Below are 22341 nucleotides of genomic sequence, written 5' to 3'. Positions count from 1 at the left end.
ACTCGCACTAAATAAAAATATAGAAATGTCAACTGTTTAAATCAAGGCTACCTCACATAAAAAAATCACACTATATGGCTAAGGGTATAGAATTGCTAAGAATAAGGTCACACCAAAATAGAAAAAAAGCCTATTACTTATACAGTTGAAATACATATGAATTCAAATGTTCATCAAATTAAATGAATAGCATTTTTAAAACTAAAAAAAAAATGTTTTCTGTAGCTCACATTTCAGAACTGCCAGTGGTGAATGACACAACGCCCAGTAATGTAACTGCATCAAAAAAATCATTATTCATTACTTACACTGGCAATATCACAGCTTGACTTATTATTTACTAGATTTTTTTAATGTGGGATGTAAAACTGTTTCTCACATTAGAATTTACAGTTTCTGGAGAATATTCTCACCTCACACCAGTAAGCCTCATTCTCCCTGCCTGTTCTACCCCTGCTTCTTCCTCTTTCCACTCCAGTTCTTGGCAATAAACTTCACGTAGACCACATTATGCAAAGTTAGTAGTTTGCATAATTCTGTGTACAGAATTTGGGTTCCTTTTGGCACTGAGTTCAGTTAGGGGTTCATTTGGTGCAGGCATAGGCAACCTTGGCTCTCCAGATGTTTTGGAACTACAACTCCCATGATCCCTGACCACTGGTCCTGTTGGCTAGGGATCATGGGAGTTGTAGTTCCATAACATCTGGAGAGCCAAGGTTGCCTATGCCTGATTTGGTATGTCTGCAGCCCTCAGCAGAATAAGGGGTGGTGGGAGAGGAGGCAAAGGGAAAGGCCTGTTCCTCATCCAAAAGAGGGCACTCCTTGCATAGTGGCCTCTGGCTGAAGACCCAGTTTGGGGAACTTGTAACCCTCCAGATGTTATTGGACTCCCATCAGCCTGACTCAGCATAGCAAATGATGGTCAGAGATTGGGGAGGGGGCCAAATCCAACAACATCAGCAGATCCACATGTTTCTCACCCCTGATGAAGGTGTTATTTCTTAAACTTGGCCAGCAAGTATTTTTTTAGGAGTTCCCTCCCCCTTTCTGCAGTTCATTTACCTAACTTGCAGTTATTTTTCCCCACACTGGGCATGAGAATGGGGCCCAGGTCACAAAACCTGCCCCCAACGTATAACCTTTGTTCCCTAGAGTTCTCAGCCTTGAGTCTAAACGCCAGCTTCAACTTTCCTTTCCTTGAGTCTTTAGTTAATATAGATAGCAAAATGCAGCCTTTCCCAACTCCCATCAGCCCCAGAATGCATGCCGCCATGCTGGCTGGGGCTGCTGGGAGTTGTAGTCCAAAACATCCAGAGGTTGGGGAAGGCTGGCATGATGTGTCCCAACTGCTTCTTCTTGCTCATTATATAACTCACCCGGCTGATGAATAAGTAGGGTGAAGTAAGGGTGATGTAAGACTGAAATGTTCACAGGTTGCTAAAAGCTAGGTTTCCCCGGCTCACCAACACTGCTATAAAGAATGCAGACCAGGTTCCCTATTGCAAGAAGAATGCATTCTTTTCTTTCTGAAACATTCGGAGGCTCCTTTTCCACACTTGCCCTTAATTGGACCAACGTCATCTCATTCTGTTTCCTCATTATGGCTCAGCTGAATTTGGAGAGAGGTTTTGAGTGCTTTTTGAAGCACAATGATCATCAGTTTTATGGGTATCCAAGGGATATATCCACCATGTCACTCTGGGTGGAAGCTGTTTAGGTGGCAACATCTCAACTGACAATGTGCAAGGATTTTATTTATTATTTGTTTTATTACATTTATGTCCCACCTTTTCTCCCAGAAGTTCAAGGTGGTGTCCCCAGTTCTCCCCCTCCTCCTTTAATCCCCACAATAACTCTCTGAGATAGGTTAGGCTGAGAGGCAGTGACTGGCCCATAGTCACCCATTGAGTGGAGATTTGAACTCTGATCTTTCAGCTACTAGTCCAGCACTTCTAATTGCTACGCCACACTTCCTATCTTTCTGTCAGCAAAACCATGTCAATCACATCTGCAAACCTATGATGAAAATTGCTGTATGAATAACAGAATTTTATTATGTGTTTTTTCCGCTTTTATGATTGCATATTTTTCTTGACACAGTATGATTCAATTTATATTTATTTTGTTGGTTTAGCCACTTTAATCAGTATATGACATCCTGTGTAACTATGATATGGTCAAAACAACAAATTGCTTGCTTCCACATTTCCTCCTCCTTGGAAGTTGAGTTCTAATTATAGAAGTTCTTGAGTTCTAAATATAAATTTATAGCTTGAAAAGGGCAATAATTTGCAGGTCTGCTTAATACGTAACACCTTTAGGAATTCTTCGTGTTTAACTAGTCGGCCTTTTCCTTGGCAGTGGGGAGTATCTTCACATTAATTGAGTTTATTTATAGACTCCTGTGCTTTCCCTAATCATTAAATCCTAGCTCAGCTCTTGGCAACTTCAGCCTCTTGCGTAGTTTTGGGCTGACGCTGTCCCAATTGCTCACGTGGCTTTGGTGAGGCTTCCAAGTCTGAAAAGCCTCATGCGGGTGGCAGCTTCCAGATAACGAGTGTTTCTGTATAACAGAGATTTTTGTTTTGAACTAACATTCCTTGCGGGATGTCTTAAAATTACAAGAGCAGAACAAAAAGTGATTGCATAGGCCTGGTGTTTAAAAAAAAATACATGCCTTCCAAAAATGCATTTTAACCAGTTAAATATATATTTGATGTTTTTTATAACTGGAATAAAGGAAGTCATATGTGGTCCTTTCTGAGTGGTACCAGCCAACAAAAGGGGACCTTTTCACTTGTGCAGCTGTTGCTTCAAGCCCCACCCCCCCACCCCGCTACTGCCGGGGGGGGGCTCTCCCAGTCCATGGGTAAGGGAAGGGACATACCATCTGGGAGGAACTATAGCTTAGTATATATGGGCTAGGTGGACCATATGATCTGAACAAGTGTAGCCTGAAGAACCATCTTGTTATAAAGCACTTTTCACTCGTAGCAGAACTCCTAGCAGTGTAGATATCATAGATACTGATCATTTATATTTGTTTCTTCCTCTTGCAAAGGGCCTACTTGCTCTGTTTTCTCGCTTGCACATTCTGGGTTGGGAAGTGGGGCTTGTTTCAACTCCTCTCAGGCATGCTGGAGAAGGGCGTAGCATCTACCTTGAATGCAGTAAGTCCCTGGCATCTCCACGTAGGGCTGCAAGAGGCTCCCTGTCTGTGTAGACAATACTGGGCTAGAAGGGTCAGTGGATCTGTTTCTATCTAAGGCAGCTTCCTATGTTCCTTTGCTGCTCACTGCTGCCGCCTTGTGCAAGTGACTATCCCTGAGCCCAACCTACCTTCTAGGATAGCTGTGAATATAATGCCAAATCCTTCCCCCACCCCTTTTCCTGGAGGAAGAGTGAGATACTAATGTGATAAGTAACAGGACTTTTCTTGCTCCTTTTGCCTTTTGTATCTGGTTCCAAAAACTGAACTTGAGAACAAGTTGGTGCCCGGAAATATTGTACTGCAATGTGGCTGTTTCACCATGCAGAGGATATTGCTTCTTGGTATTGTTCATGCTCGCTGTGATTTCATCTAAATGGATTCCAACCTAGTCCCTGAGGGAATTCTTTCCCTCTCTAACACCAAACGGAGTTGGCAAGAGCTGCAGGAGGAGGAGGAGTTAAAAGCGTAAATGAACATTTCTCACTCAGTCAATGGGAAAGCTGCCAACTTATTAAGGTGACTCAGGCTAAAGAAAGTTAAAAACAAAATAACCCACCAGTATTTGCTATTCAATTCAAATTGAATCCAGTAGGGAAGAGATCAAAGGTAATTCTGTTCTGGTCACATTAGGTTTATTTGAAGATAATCTTAGTTAAATCAAGGATTCTTCAAAACTGACCAGAAACCCATTTAGACACACACGCACAAACACACGCACGCACATACACACACTCTTTTTAGGTTAGCAATGGGGCAAATGAGCCAAACAATAAATTGCCACCTGTTCTTATGTATTCCACAGGGTTAGCCACAATAGCCTGTTGCCATAAAACAACAGTCTCTCTCCCCAAGGAGGGATGGGGAGCCTGCAGCTCTCCAGATGTTGTTGGACTACAGGTTCCATCATCCTTGACCGTAGGCCCTGCTGACTGGGGCTGTTGGCATCCTACAACATTTGGAGGGCTGCAGGTTCCCCTATCCCTGAGGACTAAGTTGATTGTGGTTTAAGCGCTTGCTGTCCGATGCAAGATGTAGTCATCTGAGTGGGTAGATGTATATGCCGTAAGGGCAGGAGGAAGCAGGAGTGGGAAAAAAATGTTTTCTGCCAGCAGGCAATGTAGTAAGAGAGAGAACTTTGCAGAGTATGGATGAAAAAACGACAACCACATCAAAAGACTAAGAGACCCATTCAGAGTGGGTGTGGCCCACTCCAAGCTGGTGACAAACTATCCATGCAGGATGAATAAACACCCAGTGAGGGACAATTACTTTCTGTAGTGTTCAAGCCACGCCCAGTTGAGCAGCAGTCTGATAGTGTCAAATTTGCAAATGGATTCCAGCTCAGCCTCTTGACGCTCCCTTTAGAAACATTCAAGTGTGGCAGCTTTGAAGTTGGTTGCAAAATGTCCAAGAAAATCTAAATGCTTAGTCACATTTGCTGCCTTTGATGGTCCAGTTTTCTTCCTTGCAATGATGCTAAGAAATATCCCTAACCTACCGGAAATATGAGGCTATAGTGAGTAACCGTCTTTTTCTTCATATATTGCACAAGGGTTGCAGCTGACTCTGAATAACTGCTTGAAATCCCATTTGAGCTGTTCAAGGTTCTGAGCCCAAAGAATCCAGGTTTTCGGAAGTATATGCAAATATACTCATTTGCATAAAGCAGCACAATGTGCGTACTGCTGCTCCTTCTCCCTCCCCCCCAAAAAAATAATGTTGGTTTCATAGTCCCCAGGGCAAGTAGCAGGATGAAAATGCAGCACAATATCTAACTCAAAAATCATGCTAAATAGAATGTATGTGAAAACCTCATTCTCAATTAAAAGCTTTTAATTATGGCTGCGCTGTCAGCATAAATCAAAGGATGAAAGTACAGCTTGGTGTATTAGCCAAGACGCACCCAAACAGTGAGCAAGTCTGAGATTAATCTAAAGATTTTACATGATGCTTCTGTATATAGGATAAAATTTAAGCGTTGAATCTACTCAGAGTAGACCCATTGAAACAAATGGGCCTAATTAACAGGTTCCTTGATTTCAGTAGACCTACTCGCAGTAAAACTTAGTTGGATTCAAGTGTTTGCCCTTTTCTTCTTTCCCCATAAGTACTATGAGGTTGGGGATATCATAAGTGGGGAGAACCCTGCTTTTGCACTCAGGTCCTGCTTTCTGGCTTCCCAAGAGGACATCTGGTTGGCCACCATAATAACAGAATGTTGCACTTGATGGGCCATTGTCCTGTGCCTCCTCCACCCTCATGATTATCACATGAGCTCCAGGCACATATGCAGAGTCCTCTTACTTGCTGGAGCTTCCCCACTCATTTCATGAGAAGGTCCATACAGCAACGCATCTTCCTCTACCATCTGTCATTGCAACATTTCACCAAGCTGTAGATCAGCGATTTCCACCAAGAAGAAGAAGAAGAGTTTGGATTTGATACCCCGCTTTATCACTACCCTAAGGAGTCTCAAAGCGGATAACAATCTCCTTTCCCTTCCTCCCCTACAACTAACACTCTGTGAGGTGAGTGAGGCTGAGAGACTTCAGAGAAGTGTAACTAGCCCAAGGTCACCCAGCAGCTGCATGTGGAGGAGCTGGGAATCGAACCCGGTTCACCAGATTACGAGTTCATTGCTCTTAACCACTACACCACCTCTTACAGTTTCAAGAGGGACACTTTGCACCAATGCGCCATGATTCCAAGATCCATGCAGGGGGTCTGCTTTGGGCTCCCATTTTCAGACAGGAGGCCATCATGCTGCATGTGGACAAGCTGTTTTTGAAAGCAAGGAGCTTGTCAAAAGCCATTCATAAAGCCGCAGGAAAGAAAGAATAGAAAAGGAGCCTTTTAGATTGACAGCTCCAATATTGCAATAAGTCAGTGTGAAGAATTAAGTTGGAGCTATAATGATAGTAGAATTATTTGCCCTTGTGAGTGAATTAGTTAGGGTTGGCACCCAGTTCAGTTTACCAGTCAAATGTTGTCAGCTGGTCAGAGAAACGATGATACTGTTGATGCTTCCGACTTGGCCAGCAATCTGCTTGGCACAAGCGCCTTTAAAAGCGGTTTTTGGATGCTTTGGGTTCAGTTGTTGTTGGTTTTTTAATGTAATTGTAGACAGACCCTGATGTTCCTGAATGAAAGCCAGAGAGAACCGTCCAGTGAATTGTTCACATTTTTAGGAATAGTAATGTGTTTTTGTAAGCATCACAAGCATCAAACTTCTGAAACTTGTTCAGGCTGCAGTCCTATATGCACGTACCTTGGAATAAGTCACTGAACTTGGTTGGACTTCCTTCTAAGTAGATGTGCAATTTTTGTCATTCAAACAGGCATGTGTTTCTGTTCAGCTTAACCTGCTGTATCTGGTGGCAGTTGAGTAACCACTTCCAGGCCTTTTCATTTCCTCTTGTCAATCCTGGGAAATTTACAGTGATGTCAGAGTGACACCTTTCTTTAAAAAAAAAGTATTTTGTTTTTGTTTTGTTTTTTTTAATAAAAAAACTTCCTTGCTAGATGGATTTTCAGAGTTGCAATGATGTCATTGATGCTCTTCAATGACCATTTGGTCTTTGAGTTTTCCTGCTTGATATGATTGGATCATCAGTGAAATATGCTTGCTTATGTCATGTATAGAAGAAGGGGAAGTAAGGGGGGAAAGTTAACTTTCTCTGAGCAGAAGATAATTCTCCAGGCTGCACAACAAGGTTGCGTGATCATTTGCATTAAACATTCCAAGGGATTTTTTTTTACCCCCCTCAAATTCAGTGCCCTGGCAGAGGTCCACATTTAATATTCTTGATTTCCTCCTAAAACGAAACAACCTGTCTAAACAAAGCAGAGAATGATTTGTTCGCAGCAAACCGGTGTGTTGAATTATGCTGTGATTTCCCTTCTAACGGGAACTTGGCATGGCTAAACAAATTTCCTAGCAATCAGAGACCAAGCCCCAAAAATTGGTGCCCCGACTGAGTATTTCTGATTTTTTTTTCCTGCAATGAACAACCATCTATTTCAGACTTTACATTTCTGGGTGACGCTCTAGGAAGCACTGGGCCCTGGGGCAGGTATGCATTGCCTCTTGACTTTGGTTAAAATCATAAGAATCCCTGCAATAAAAACAACAACGCAGAAAGCCAAGTACAAAGAAGCCTGGGTTTCCTCACAATAAGCAAGAGCTTAGGTATAGGAAGATACTGTTTAGATTGTTGCTAGGACCAGGAAGATAAAGAAAAAAAGAAATCAATGGAAGCCACTCGAAAACGACCAATATTCTATAGAAAGCAATTAGGTCCAGATTCAACATTCCCTGACCACCAGCGCAAGAACGAAAATAAAGGTTGCACAGTATGAAATGCAGCGCAACAGTTGCGCTAGCAGCACCTTGTTGCGCAGCAGGAAGTATCGGGACCCCTGCAGTCTGTTGCGCAACCAGCCCCAAGAGCCATTACTAGTTTCTGGCACCTTCTTTTCTTCAAGCCATTCAGCTAGCACAACTGGCAACACTGCTAAACAACTGCAATTCCAGTCCCCTTCTGTTTTGCAAGCCCTTCTAGGATGTCGAACACATGCTTTCAGGCTTTCCTTAGCTTCAATGAGGGTGGGAATCTTGATATTTGTAACTGGAATCTGTGGATTGCACGATACCGGTTTTGAAACTGCACCCTGGGATCTGGACTTGCAGGTGACACAGCATGTGTAGCACCCATGATTGCAAAGATGATACTGGCTAGGGCAGAAAGTTGGAAAATCTGAGCTTGGAATTGTTTAATTGTAGATGCTATGTGGGGAAGTACCAAACTTCATAGAGTTTAGTGTCATTATCTATTGATTGCCATTTATGCTTACTTCCTTCTCTCCCCATGCCCTCACCTTGGGTTGTTCAGTCTTCAGCAAGCAAAGTCCAAATTCCCTGACCAGGTGACAGAATGATTCCCTTTTAAAAAATATTTATTTATACTTTTCAGATATATACATTTCACTGATTTTACATTCATTTTGACATTTTAAAGCTTGACTTCCTTCCTCCTCTTTCTGTGGTTCCTTAGTTTTTGTATCCATGCTTTGCTGGGACTGCTTCTTTCCATTTTTGGGCATGTAACGTTCTTGCCACTGTAGTCACATACATGAATAAATTTCTATACAATTTAGGTAGTTCCATCCCTATAATTCCCAGAAGAAAGGCTTCTGGTCTTTTTACAACGTTATTTCAAACATCCTTTTCATTTCATTGTATATCATTTCCCAGTAAGCCTTAACCGTACTACAAGACCACCACATATGATAAAAAGAATCTTCTTTCTCTTTACATTTCCAACACTTATTTGATTTAGTTTTACACATTTATGCCAGTTTGCCTGGTGTTAGATACCATCAATATATCATTTTCATATAATTTTCTCTTAAACTATAGCATGCTGTAAATTTTATATCCCTATTCCACAATGATTCCCACCACCACCACCCCACCCAACAGATCTCCATCTTTGAGAGTCATACCATCATGTTGACTTTCTCCCCACCTGAAAAGGACGCTTTCCCTTTCAGATCTAGTCCTATATGGGTGATGTAGCTGCAATGGGTTTTTGTTGCCTTATCGAAAGCAAAAGAGTAAAAAGGTTCTGCAGTATTAAGTAAACAATAAAGTGATTTGATCTGTTGATTTCCTCTGAAAAGCTCAAGTAATAAAAAGCACCCTGGATAAGTGTAATACATTTTCTTCTGCATTTTGTGCTTTTGTGTTGTCATCTTCACCTCCAAATGCCTTTGCAGGAAACTCTTTAATATTCTAGAACAGTGATTCTAAAACCTTAGTTCCCACTTTCCGCTTGACAATTGCTGGGGGTCTTGGCAGACCCTTTAATGATTTTTCTGCCTGTTGTGGCAATGGAAGCATTCTGCGCTAGTTGCTTTTTAATTGCTCCCCCCCCCCTTATATATTGTTTTACAATTTGAATTCCATAGAATTTGCTTCCATAGAATTCAAATTGTCATATAATAAAATGCAATCCAAGGAATAAAAGAAGCAATAAAAACACACTTTTAAGTCCACGTGAATACTTAATGCGATGGATGTGCTATCTCCCATCTTCCCCATGAAACCACAGACATGCCATGGACCATAGTTTGGCATCTCCAATGTCTAGGGCTTGTGCCTGCCACTGCTGGGTCAGATAGGTGGTACACTGAGGTGGTAGATCACTGGCGGAAAAGTGCTGCTGCCATAGCTCTGAGAAATGAGAGTGGATTGGGCCACCCTGTACAGAGCTACTCTTCATCATCACCACTACTGCTGCCCTGAATCTCCTACCTCTGCAACAAGTGGACTGCCTGTTCAGAGCAGGCAGGGCGGGGCAGTTGGGACACCTCTATATCGCTTGTTTCAGCTAAAGGACAGGTTGCACCCCTGCATTGTCAATTGGAGATATTCTAGTTTGAATTTATAGTTCAGGGGTAGCCAACACATTCACTTCCAGACGTTTCTTGGCACCAGCTATCTCTGACCGTTGGCCATGTCCACTCAGGCTGATGGGAATTGTAGTCCAAAACATCTTGTGGTCTCTTCGTTGGCTATCCCTACCCTGGTTACTTTGCTGGGTCAACCACTACAATGCTGTTTACATGGGGCTGCCTTTAAAAAATGTTTATTTATATTTATTTTAAGATATCTGTAGGTTGCCTTTTAATCATTGGTACAATTGGTTGTAAATTTGTTTCCAGGCTCAGTTTAAAGAACTGGTATTAAACTGGTCCTAGACTGTTCAGGGCTTTAAAGGCTACCTTAAGGATTGCCTTTGTACATCTGAAGCTGCCCAACCTTTAAACTCCAACTCACCTTTGATCACTTGGTCCGGTACAATAGATGGGCCTTTCTTGGTAATTGCACCCAAACTATGGACTGCAACTCCCAATGGTGATCTTTCAGGATGCCTATTGAGGATGTTTCTATATCAACAGGCTTTCAGTGTTTTAATTACCGTACTTTTCCATGTATAAGACTACAATGGTACCTCTACTTACGAATAACTCTACTTACGAATGTTTCTACTTACGACTGGAGCTCTGTCCGCCATCTTGGATGCGGTTTAGATAGGATTTTTTCTACTTACGAATTTTTAGATAGGGACTTATGGATTGTTTCTCCCAATGCATTCCTATGGGATTCGACTTACAATTTTTTTCGACTTACAAATGTGCATTCGGAATGCATTAAATTCGTAAGTAGAGGTACCACTGTATTTTTTTTTACTCTAAAATAATGTTCAAAATCTGGGCTCGTCTTATACATGGATAGTATCTACCACCCCCACCACCCCGTTTTCTTAAAACAGAGTCCCCAAAAATAGGGGGCATCGTATGGATGGGAAAATACGGTACTTTTAAGGAATTGATGTTTTTAATGGGTTTTTTTTTAAATGGCTGCTTTTATGTTTTATTGTTTTTAATGTTGTATTAATTGCTTTTGGTTTTTAGTGGTGTCTTTGTGACTTTTGTTTGTATTTTTGTAAGCTGATTTGATCTTCAGAAACGCAAGTTATAAAATAGATGCAGTTTGGCCCTTGTATATAGCCATGTTTTGCATTTGGTTGCATTCCAAGAACTGGGGGTGGGGGGACCCAGGTCACTGGATGGCCCAAGAGAGAGCCTTCTCTCCAGCTAACTACATACTACATTTTTTATTCATTTTCCAGCCGCCAACCTGAGCCACCAAAGAAGGAGAAAGAGGCGACTACGACCACCCCTTCTCAGTCCAAGAGAGCAGATGAGTGGAAGGACCCTTGGCGCCGATCAAAATCCCCCAAAAAGAAGCATGGGCTGTCTGCTTCACCCAGCCGTGCTCGCAGGCGCCGGAAAACCTCTGCCTCTTCAGCCTCCGGCTCAGGTTCATCAAGGTGTGAACCCGAGATGGGCAGCAACTGATGCAAGGGGATTTCTTACAATCAGTATCACTCCAGATGTCTCCTAGGACTCAGTCCTAGCAGAAAGAGCAATGCTGCTGGTGGGAGGAGCATGTGAGCCAGAGACAAAGAGAATAGGCTGTGCGGCCAGGGGGTGCTATTGTGAATAAGCGTCCAGCCCTTTCTTGGTTGCACTAGGGCAGATTGCTCTGGTGTTCGTCAATGGAAAGAGATGCTTAAATCAATACTGTGACCTGTTGAGACTGAATGGCAAAGAGTGACAGCCTGTGCCCCTGGAAAGGTAGCCTCTAAAAGCAGGCTACAGCAGAGTAGGACATAGACATTCTGTGATATCATGTGAACCTACTAGAATCTTGGGGAGATTTTGAAATAAGGGAGCTTCTTGACGATTTGAACTTTAAGAAAAAAGACGGCAGTGGACAGTTGCGAGGAATTCCCAATTTCTTGAAGCATGGGAACCCAAATAAAAAATTCTTTAGATGATTTGGCATAACATTCGGTTTGATTGATATATATATGTGTATAATTTGAAATATTGAATGTGATATAATTGGTTTTAATTGGAAAATTAATAAAAATATTTTTTAAAAAAATGAAATAAGGGAGCTTCTTAAAGCAAGTAGAACTGAAAATAAGAATTCATACAAATAATGTTCCAGTTGCCAAAATGCTCATATGTTTTATTCCCTTTCAGGTCATCTTCTCGCTCCTCCTCCTATTCTGGATCTGGTTCTTCACGGTCACGGTCCAGATCTTCCTCATACAGCTCCTATTCTAGTCGCTCTTCCAGGCATAGCTCCTTCTCAGGCAGTCGATCCAGGTACTGTTTCTCCAAATGTGTTAGCTGGCAGGTTCTTGGGCTACCATAGGGAGCCTCCCTGAGTCAAGACAGGTTCTTATAGGTGAGTCTGGGCAGTACCCTATGGAAAGCTCAGGACAGCGACTTGATGTCAGTTTTAAAGTGCTGCTGGAAATCCTGGAAGTGGAATCCAGGACACAGACTAAGTTCAGAATTCAGGGAGCTTAGCTGGTCACTAAGGCACAGCTGCATGATTGCTGCCTATAAGTAGTTTTACTACAATTTATAGCCTTTATTTTAATGCCCCCTCCTTTTAAAAATTAAAATATCTAAAATGTTCGTCTAGAGTGCTATTTTTTCTTCAAAATAAATCATACCTTAGTCGTTAATTCATTGCATCTTGAAGAGCACTTTACATATTAATACTGTATTGCATTCCATATTTTTCAGGCCCGTTTGCCCACTGCTGCTTGCTTATTGCATTTTTTTCCTATTGCAAGGAGCATTCTTGCACCTGCAAATAAAATGCTCACCAGTATTCCGCTCTGTTCTTCTCCTCACACAATTTCTCACATCAGCCTAACAGTATCTGGAGGGCACTAGGTTGCAGAAGGCTGACATAGGATTTCTTGGAGTTTCAATCCCATTTCCATGCTCACAAACTCACAGGTGTGGCCTGCTAACTTGTGCAGAATTTACGCACGAGTAAGTGTGTTTATGGTTGTGGCCCTGCAATGGCATTTCAAATAGATGCAGTCGCCACTGTCGCATGCACCGGAAAGAGGCAGTTTCCTAAATGGGTACCCAGCCAAACTACTTTGCGTGTTTGGGTTGGTTGCTGCTACTGAAAAGTTATGAAACGGTGATGAAATATCCAGGTACAACATGTTTACGATCATCTGTTATCAGAAGAGAAAAAGTTGTGTAAACAAATGGTGGCAATCTTGTGACCCATAGAGATGATTTTCTCTTCCAGATCAGCAGAGGCAGTTGAAATAGAGGAGTGTGTGAGAGAGAGGAGGGGGGGGAGAGAGAGATCTAGATGACTATCCAATAATTCTATGATGCCTTCAGGGAACTGCTGTTTCTCCACTTTCTGGAGGTTGCCTGCTTGGGAGGGTTCCTTTTCCCAGTCCATGTTCTAGCTTCCTCTCTACCAGGAGATGTTACCGTTGGCTTAAAATGATGGGGCACGGAACCATTTCTGAGCTATCAGAACCAGCTATATTCCTACCTGGACCCTGAAGAAAAGGGAGTTCCATGTTGCTGGATCCTGACCAGCTTATTTCTGGCCCCATACCGAGATGTGGGTGGAGAAAGACCTATCCTATGGGGCAGTTCAGCATCCCTCCCTTTCCTGTTCCAAATTCTGCAGATGAGAAGCTAGGCAACTAAATTATCGTGTCATTTGATCAATTCTAATTCCAGGATTTAGGTCCTTTTCCCCAGTGAAGTTGCACCTAGGGCAAGAGCCTGGAGGGAATGGGAAGAGGGGCAGTTATGGAATCTGAGGGCTGTAGGGACAAAGAGCCAAGTTGGTGGTGAGGCACCACCCCCAGTTACTGGCAGTCCTGCCGGGTGTGTTCCTTGGCTTCTCATTTCAGACGGCCCATTTCTGCCACCCACCCATGCTCTAAAGCTTCCTTCCTTCCCTTCAAGGGTGGTGCTTCTTTACACACCCAGCCCCACTTCACCAACAGATGTTGGGTGCTGGTTTTTCTCTGCAGTACCTCTGATCTAAGAGTCCTACGGACACAGATCACTCACAACCTTGAATGTGGCTTGGCACACTGAAAAGTTGAAAGCCATCATTTATCCAAAAGACGCATCCAAAATGTTTGGATAATAGAGAGTTTTGTAAAAGAAAAATGGTACCATTTTTGAAATGTCTTCAGAGATTCTTATCAGTCTGCTTTACACAGATAACAGCAGAAGTGTGGTGTTGGAGGTGAGGGCTTGCATGAGCTTAGAGCTTTTCCCCCCACAGTGGCAGGTGGGGGACTAGTGTTGTGGTCAACAGATCCTCTGAAAGCCAGTTCAGAGTGGAGCCCTGCAGGTGCTGCTTCCAGGATTAGCAGGCCATTCAAATCTCACCAGTTGGCCACCTGTTGTTTGATTGTGCCCATATATTGTTAAATATTCCATGAAGCCATAATGCTTGAAGAATTGGCCATGTTACCTACTTAGCACATCCATCTGGCTTTAAAAACTGTCTTTTGCTTTTCAGTAGTTGTTGTTACTTCACTTTGTTACTTTGCTTTATTTTGGTTCAGTCCAAAAAAAACCCCCAAAACTGTAGACTGATCCTGATATTTCACGATAAAAACCAAATGGAAGAATATTCAGTGAATTGTTTGCATTTAGAAGGAACTTAGCATGGATAAGTTTATAATTCAGTTTGGTGTGTTGAAAAGTTACTTTCATTGTGTCACAGTAATGGTTAAGTAATTGGATTTTGTCATTATTTATTCATTTCATTGTGGATCACTTCCCATAAAGTATCCTGAAGTGATTTAGCATTCAAAACAGCACAATTCCAAACCCAGATACTGGCTGTCATAAAAATATTTACATATTTAAAGGCTTTGTCTTCAATAGAGCTAATAGAGATGGTGCTTGTCTGATATGTAATGAGAAGGACTTCCAAAAGTAGCAAAGGCCTAATTTCTACATTACATGGAACTAGCATCCTGTTGAGTCGGTTATCTGGAGGAAGCCCTCTACTGCAGAGGGCAGAGATCCGTTGTGGGTATATAAGGGGTGAAAAGATCTTTTAGGTGCCCTGGTCCCAAGCTGTACAGGGCTTTGTGCACCAGTACCAGCACTTCATAAATATCAAGCCTATTGATTATTATATTACTGTTGTTGTTTGTTGTTGTTGTTGTTGTTGTTAATAAAGTTAATATGTTAATTAATAGACCAGTCATATCCTTTCTGGGCATTTGTGGTACAGAAATTAAGTGGTATAGAAATTAAATAATCAATTAACAATTTGTAGAGGCACCCCCAGGGATGCAGGTGGCGCTGTGGTCTAAACCACTGAGCCTAGGGCTTGCTGATCAAAAGGTCGGCGGTTCAAATCCCCATGACGGGGTGAGCTCCCGTTGCTCGGTCCCAGCTCCTGCCAACCTAGCAGTTCAAAAGCACGTCAAAGTGCGAGTAGATAAATACCGGTAGGTACTGCTCTGGCAGAAAGCTAAACGGTGTTTCTGTGCGCTGCTCTGGTTTCGCCAGAAGCAGCTTAGTCATGCTGGCCACATGACCCGGAAAAAACTGTCTGAGGACAAACGTTGGCTCCCTTGGCCAGTAAAGTGAGATGAGCGCGCAACCCCAGAGTCTTCGCGACTGGACTTAACTGTCAGGGGTCCTTTACCTTTTTTAGAGGCACCCCCAATTCAATGAGGCTTCTGCTGCATTTAAAGGGTGTATCTATACTTTCCCCTCATTCATTCATTATCTCTCTCTCTCTTTTTCTCTCTCTGTTGTCTGACTTTACAGGTCACGGTCCTTCTCATCTTCCCCATCTCCTTCTCCAACGCCATCTCCGCACAAACCTCTTCCCAAAGCTAAAGGAGAGCCTGCAGCACCTGCTGGAAAGGGGTAAGATGCTGTGTCCGCTCTGGGCAAAGCGAAATTGGTTCTTTTGAGGTTGGATCTTGAACCCCAAGAACACTTTTGAGGTTCTATAGCATCATAAAGGTGCAGGGGCTCGTTGCATTTGTCAGATTTAGAACTAGACCAGCAAGGTACTTTCCACCAGATCAGGTTCGTAAAGTGTGGTCCTGTGGTATTGTGGCACCCAGGCGTGAAATAAAGCAAACACAACAGTTGTCTGTACTTAAATATTGATTTTAAATGGACGTCATCTCCCTTTTCCATGAACTCTCTGTTGGTGTGACACATGCTTCGCATACAATTAAAGAGATGACACAGTTCTGCTGAGGGATGTCTACCTACTTGTAGCAATGTTGGTTCTGCGAAGCCTGCAGCTTATCTCTTGATACGCTGGCATTCACTGATTGGATGAATGATAAAGTAATAAAATGTGTTTATTTAAATATACAGTCTTTGGGTTAGTCATCATAGGGCAGTAGGAAGACTTCAGGCTTGTGGAATCTACTTTTTTTTAAAAAAAAATCTAGAACCCCAAGATCCAACAACTGAAGCCTAGTGAGGGGGGGAGGCCTACATTTGAAATCGAGCTGTTCTAAGCCCAGACCTTTGTTTCGAATACCAGAACTGAACAGAGCTCACAGTCCTTCCACGCAAAATGTCCATGCCTGATTTCCTCCCCCCACCGGGCCCCCCAAAACACTTTTTTTTATTTTAACAGTATAATTTGCAGTGGGGTGGAACTGGGGAAGAGAAAGTCACCCCATTTGACCATGGAAATGAACTTGAAAACATGAGACAGATTTGGTGAAATGCCCAGAGACCCCAAAACAGACTGAACAGGACTCACTGTAGTCCCAGGAGCTGCACTTTGGAGCTCTGTGCAAAAGTTTCTTCCAATACGAAATGCAAAATAAATATATGCATGGTCACCTAAATGACTCTGAAAACCCTGTTGCTGTACTGTCCATATTCGTTTCATTAAAATTTTGTCTCCCAGAATATTCCTCCTTGTCTCTGTGAAAGACAGCTGAGCTTTGTATGTTCAACCTGGGCATCCAGTGTCCACCCCAAGGCTCTCTTTCACCATCCTGTCTCCCAGAATGTGTCAGACAGCTTTAGCATGGTAGCTAAGATTTGAGGCCAGACTTTCAAAGACTTGAGTTCAATCTAGCACCCACTCTCTTCCAGCCGGTCTCCCCGCTCCTGTCATCTTACCCATTTTACTTTTGCAGTGACAAGCCTGTGAAGAAACTACCTGCCCCTCCAGCGCCTCCACCAGTCGCTAAACCTGCCCCAGCCGCCCCGGAGCCACCCAAGCCAGGAAACAGAGAGGCGAGGCGGAAGGAGCGCCAAATGAGGATGCCACCCCGGAGGTAGGAGGAACAGGGGAGCTTCCTAGAACAATCTCCTAATAGGCAAGTCGAAGCATGAGCTGCTTTCTTGGGAACCTGGGGAGGCACAGCGGCCTAAGTCATTGCTTCATGCCTAGGGGCTTCCCAAGACATAGCTGTTTACTTGAAATGTCATTTAAGGCACCAGCGGCTAGCACTTTGTTTGCCCAAAGAGCCACATTCACCCTTGGCCAATCCTCAGGGGTTCCAGAAGTGGGTGTGTCCATAAGTGGGCGTGTCCACTCCACATTTCACAAACACATGCCCTCTGCAGATCAGGCAGGAGAATTTATCAACTTCTCTCCATTCATCATATGATTGATCTGGTTACCAGGGAAGGGATTTCTGAGCATCTTGGGAAATTGGCTGTGGCAAAGTGGGGTTCTCCAAAGTGAAATTAGCATGCAATTCAAATACAGTGGTGCCTCGCTAGACGAATTTAATTCGTTCCACAGGTCTTTTCTTATAACGAAAAATTCGTCTAGCGAATCCCATAGGAATGCATTGAAATTTTTTTGAAATTTTTTTTGCCCATAGGAACGCATTAATTGAATTTCAATGCATTCCTATGGGAAACCGCGATTCGCTAGACGAATTTTTCATAAAACGAATTCGTCTAGTGAGGCAACCTCCGCTCGAAAAATCCTTTCGTTAAGCGGAAATTTCATTAAGCAGGGCATTCGTTAAGCGAGGCACCACTGTATGTAGAATTTCTGAAACTGGCACAATATAAATAGATCCCAAAGGATCTAATTCCACGCAGGCAAAAGAAACCGCTTGTTTCCTATGTTTTCGTGGGGCTGTTTTGACCCTGCTTGCTTCATTGGCTGTGGGAGCTGCATCCGGAAGGCAGAAGAGAAAAACTTCCCTGCCCTTCATGGCTTCCTTAGCATTCCTCATTAGAATCATGACCACGGGTTTTTGGGAGTTCTGTGGCTGAAAGCCAGGTGGGAAATAGGTACATGCCAGGAAGTACCTGTGGGGAATCCTTTCTCTTCTTCCCTGTGATCACTTTGGAGTGGAAGGAAGGGCACAGCCTCCCTTTGCCCCACAAGAGGACTGGTTTCCCACAACTGGTAGTGATAAAGCGGGGTAGCAAATCCAAACTCTTCTTCTTCTTCTTCCGGTTTGGAATACCAAGCACATCAAGAGTGTAATGTATTGCTCAGCCAACTCAATTATTTCTCCCACCACCCAAACTATCCCTAGTTAGGGCTTGGGCCCTTACGCCATGGGGATGGTCCCTAGGGGCAGAAGTCAGCTCACATGCAGTACCCATTGCCACCACCCCCCAGCAAGGATTTTCAAGCAGAGTTACTCCATTACGATCCCTACTTTAGCCCTCTCCCTCCTGCCATTGGGTGCTCAGGACATCCACATGGAAGCAAGCTATTATTTTATAAGTCACTTGGAGATGCCTTACATAGCAATCCACTAATAGGTTGTATTATTAATATTAATTATTGTTTATAATTTATTTTTCTGATATTGTTGGTTTTCACCCATCCTAAGTAAGGGTTTGTGGGTGGCTGTGTATTCCTGAGTGCCCCTGTATGACCAGCATCAAGGTTTCCCTGGAATGACCAGCAAAGGTGTATTGCACTGATGTCCATCTGGTATGTAACAGGGAGTTTGGACTTGTTTCTTGTTGCAGGCGGGCCATCAGTTGCAGTATGAGTGGCAGTGGCAGCAGCTATAGTGGGTCCAGCTCCCGTTCAAGATCCATCTCCCGATCCCTCTCTCGATCTCATTCTCGGTCCTCCTCAGCTTCCATCTCCCCATCACCATCTGGGTCCAGAAAGTCCAGGTGAGATATTTCCATCTGTTTCTGGGTTGGAAGAGTAAAACGTGTGGCTACTTCTGTGGAATGAGGCAGCTCTCTTCTAAAGCACGATTTGTTTGAAGGAAGCACCTTCATGGCCACTTGAGTAAAAACGGGGAAATGTTCAGAAATCAGCTTTTCTTATAAAGACCTTAGAATTGCCATACTGGGTCGAAGCATCTGCCTCCGCAGCATATCCTGTGACTTTGCCCAGCCAGAATCGCCGGGATGGTTCAGAAGCAGAGCATGCTAGGTACAATCTTCTCCTTGTTGTTAACCCCAACTGCGCCCTCTGAAAATTTTTCTACCTCCATGCCTTGTGGCAAGAAGCATCAAGCAGGTGTCATCAGCTGATTTGACTTTGCGTTTAATTCATTATGGTATCCAGTGCTGTGCAGTTCTTGCCTTATATTAATTTAGCTGTTGCAGGAAGACATCCTTAAATCTATTTCCGAGAAGGAATTGAAATGTTGAGGGTAGGGAGGAGATTGCAGAGAAAACAATGGTGACATGAACAGTCTGTTTTGCATAATGTTATGTTTTCCTGGGGCTCCCTGCATCAGATTCTAGCTTCCGCACCAATGAATACAGAAGGTGCCCAGCTGAGCTGGTGTCCCAAATACATCTGGAGGGCACCAGGTTGGGAAAGGCTGTCCCAGAGCAGCACAGTTGGCCACGGACAAGTGCTCATGAGCATCTTGACTGATTGTGAAAGTCCTCTTGATATCGCAGCAATTCAGCCAGTGGAGGAGGGGGAGGAACGACTTGTATCCAGACAGACAACAGGCAGAAACCAGTTTTTAGTCTAGTACTAGATTGACCTGGTGCCCTCCAGATGTTTTGGGACTCTTGGAGGGCACCAGGTTATTTATTGGCGTTTTCATCCCACCTTCCTCTCCAAGGAGCTCAAGGTAGTGCACATGGTTTTCTCCCCCTCTAAATGAAGGGGGTATGACTGTGAGGTAGGTATGGCTGACAGGCAGTGACAGGTCCAAGGTCACCCAGTGAGCTTCATGACTGGGGTGGTGAGAATTGAACCCTGGTCTCTTACCAGTACACCACACAGGCAAGGCTGTATTTTACATAAGCAAAACTATTCTCCACTGGGGTGCTGTTTCAACCCGTTCTTCTGGATCTAACTTGTATCTTTGCCCTCCTCGCACCCAACCCAGGTCCCTGAGTGTAAGTAGCGTCTCGTCCGTTTCCAGTGCCTCCTCCAGTAGCAGCTCTGTGCGGAGCGCTGACTCAGAAGACATGTACGCTGACCTAGCCAGCCCGATTTCTTCGGCCAGCTCCAGATCCCTAACCCCAGCACAGCCGAAGAAGGAGAGAGGTAGGCCACTCTGCCTCCAGAATGTGATTTGCCTGTGTTTCTTCAAGCACCTCCTGTGGCACTGCCAGTCTCCATTCCCCTCTGCTGCTCACTTCCCCTCCCCTCCTCTCCCCACCCCCACCAGACTTCCCTGTTATTGCTTCCCTTATTTGCAAACTGCTTTGGAATGTTCTTCACTAGCAGACAGAAAGACGTGTGAAATCTTCATGAACACAGTTCACTAGCACTATTTATTCTGGATGCAGAATGCAGATTATTTTGGCAAAGGGTCCTTCTGCTGTGCTCATTGTATCTGTTCACGATCATGGCACATGAGTAACGCAAGCTTAGACCATGCATGTGGTCTGTTGTTTCTAAAGGCAAAATTGTGCCCTTTTTAAGCAGTGAAAATACACTGCAAATTCATTGCCAACAGCAGGGAAAGCCAATTTCCCAGACTCCACCGGTGTAACATCAGCCGGCAGGGGAAGCCCAGAGAAGAGCCTCGCCAATTATCTTTAAAGCGCAGGTGGGTTGATATGAGAACAGGCCATCCTTCAGCAGCTTTTAACCCAAACCATAAACAGCCATATACGTTATCGCCAGCACCTTTCTTTGTGCATACACTAGAGAAATGTCACCCATGTGGCTGCTGCATTTTGAGCCCACCAAAGTTTTAGAAAGGTCTTCAAGGAGAATCTCGCAAGCCACACCCTGTTGTATTCAAGCCTGAATGTTACTAAGGCATGGGTAACAGTATCCAAACTGCTACTGTGTAGGAAGGGGCAGAGCTCTGGGACATTCACATAGTTTTTGGATTGGATTGCATGTATTTTAATATTTTATAATCTTCACTATATAACCATCTCAAAGATCTTACTCTGAGCCTTGCAGCTTTTATTCCAAATGTGGTTGGGGCTGATGGGAGTTGTAGTTCAAAGTATTTGGAGAGCACCAGGTTGGGGAAGGCTGGTCTAGGTTGAGTCGGCACTTCAAAGGACCTCAGGTGGCAGGTGATAGGAGAGCCCTTCCCCCTTTTCTGCTGGAGGCCTTGAAGAGCTGCTGCTAGTCAGAAAAGACAGCACTTCCAGTGCTGCAGCTCATAGGCAGAGCTCAGTGCTTTACATGCAAAAGGTCCTGGGTTTAATCCCTGGCATCTTTATGAAGGGCAGGGAGAGACCCTTTTTCCTTTTCTTTTATTTTTTATTAGTTTTCCAAATTGTTACAAATCAGACCTAGTTACTTTAATTTAATACAATTACATAAAATCAGGTTTCCCGCTTCTGTTGCAAACGTATGTCCATCACTTCCTCTTGTGACCACTTCATAACTTCTTTAATATCCATTTAAACTTTCACATTATGTTAGTCCATTCTCGCAGCTGATCATAATTCTTTCCTTACATACAGCACCACTGTTAATTCTTATAAATATTAAATCCATTTCACATGTGTAGTCCTTCATAAACGGTGTTCTCAGATCTAGTGTGTTGGGAGAGTTAATTGCTATGTTCCTTTGTTCAGTTCTCTTCCTTTGTTCAGTTCCCTGCAGTGTTTACAAGGTCATTTCACATTCCATTCCCTTCCTTCTGCTGTTCACCAACTTGTGTACAGGCTGCAGCTATAAATAACTCCCAGATAAGATGTCCAATCTCCTCCACTAAAATTCTGCTCTGGGGTTCTTCCTCAGCACACAGCTAAGTTTTTTCTCAAATACAGCTGCTTCTTGCCAGATTTAATGAGAAGCCATTCATTTTCTTACTCTGCATTGCTCCCTCACACTCCTGGTCCAGTCCAAAGATAATTTTACATAAAGTCCATTCAACCTTGGTTGAGGGGGGTGGTCATAATTTAACCTTGTTAAATTCCTTTTTGAGCATAAATCTACCCCCCCCCCTTTTCCTCAGTGCCAGACAGAATAACAGCCACAGCTACACACGTCTCTTTCATTTTTGCAGGGGAGGACAAGAAAAAAAACCATTTGGAGACCATATGAAAGCACAAAACACCTTATTCTCCCCTTTCCTTCCTGGCTGTTGTAAGGCTTTTCAAGCTTCAGAAAAATCATTCAAATACCTTCAAAGAGCCAAACCCAGCCCTTTCGGCAGCTGATTGATTGCAGCCCGTTATCATATGTCGTTTCAGGAGCGCCTCATGATTAACACCAATATTCCAAATTAATGAGGAACCAGTCTCAAATCATGACGCAAGCAGAGGCTCGTCCATGGCAGGGACACACTCCCAGGTCGCACACATTCTGCCTTTCA

General features: G+C 43.6%; 1 protein-coding gene across 4 annotated transcripts in view; it reads left to right on the top strand.

Moving 5' to 3' along the window:
- The window catches only part of ZC3H18 (zinc finger CCCH-type containing 18), a 53435-nt gene that overhangs the window by 24022 nt on the left and 7072 nt on the right, over positions 1-22341 (top strand). For all 4 annotated transcript variants that reach the window (XM_035117957.3, XM_035117956.3, XM_088671970.1 and 1 more), the window contains exons 10-15: positions 10909-11109; positions 11831-11956; positions 15434-15535; positions 16783-16923; positions 18596-18748; positions 19936-20096. In XM_035117957.3, the coding sequence (XP_034973848.2) occupies positions 10909-11109; positions 11831-11956; positions 15434-15535; positions 16783-16923; positions 18596-18748; positions 19936-20096 (884 nt within the window). The remainder of the gene's footprint in view (positions 1-10908; positions 11110-11830; positions 11957-15433; positions 15536-16782; positions 16924-18595; positions 18749-19935; positions 20097-22341) is intronic.

Source organism: Zootoca vivipara, chromosome 6 (assembly GCF_965207765.1).
Source record: "Zootoca vivipara chromosome 6, rZooViv2.hap1.1, whole genome shotgun sequence".
In the NCBI taxonomy this organism is placed as follows: domain Eukaryota; kingdom Metazoa; phylum Chordata; class Lepidosauria; order Squamata; family Lacertidae; genus Zootoca; species Zootoca vivipara.
The sequence above is the reverse complement of the archived record's forward strand: the minus strand, read 5'-3'. Positions and strand labels throughout refer to the sequence as shown.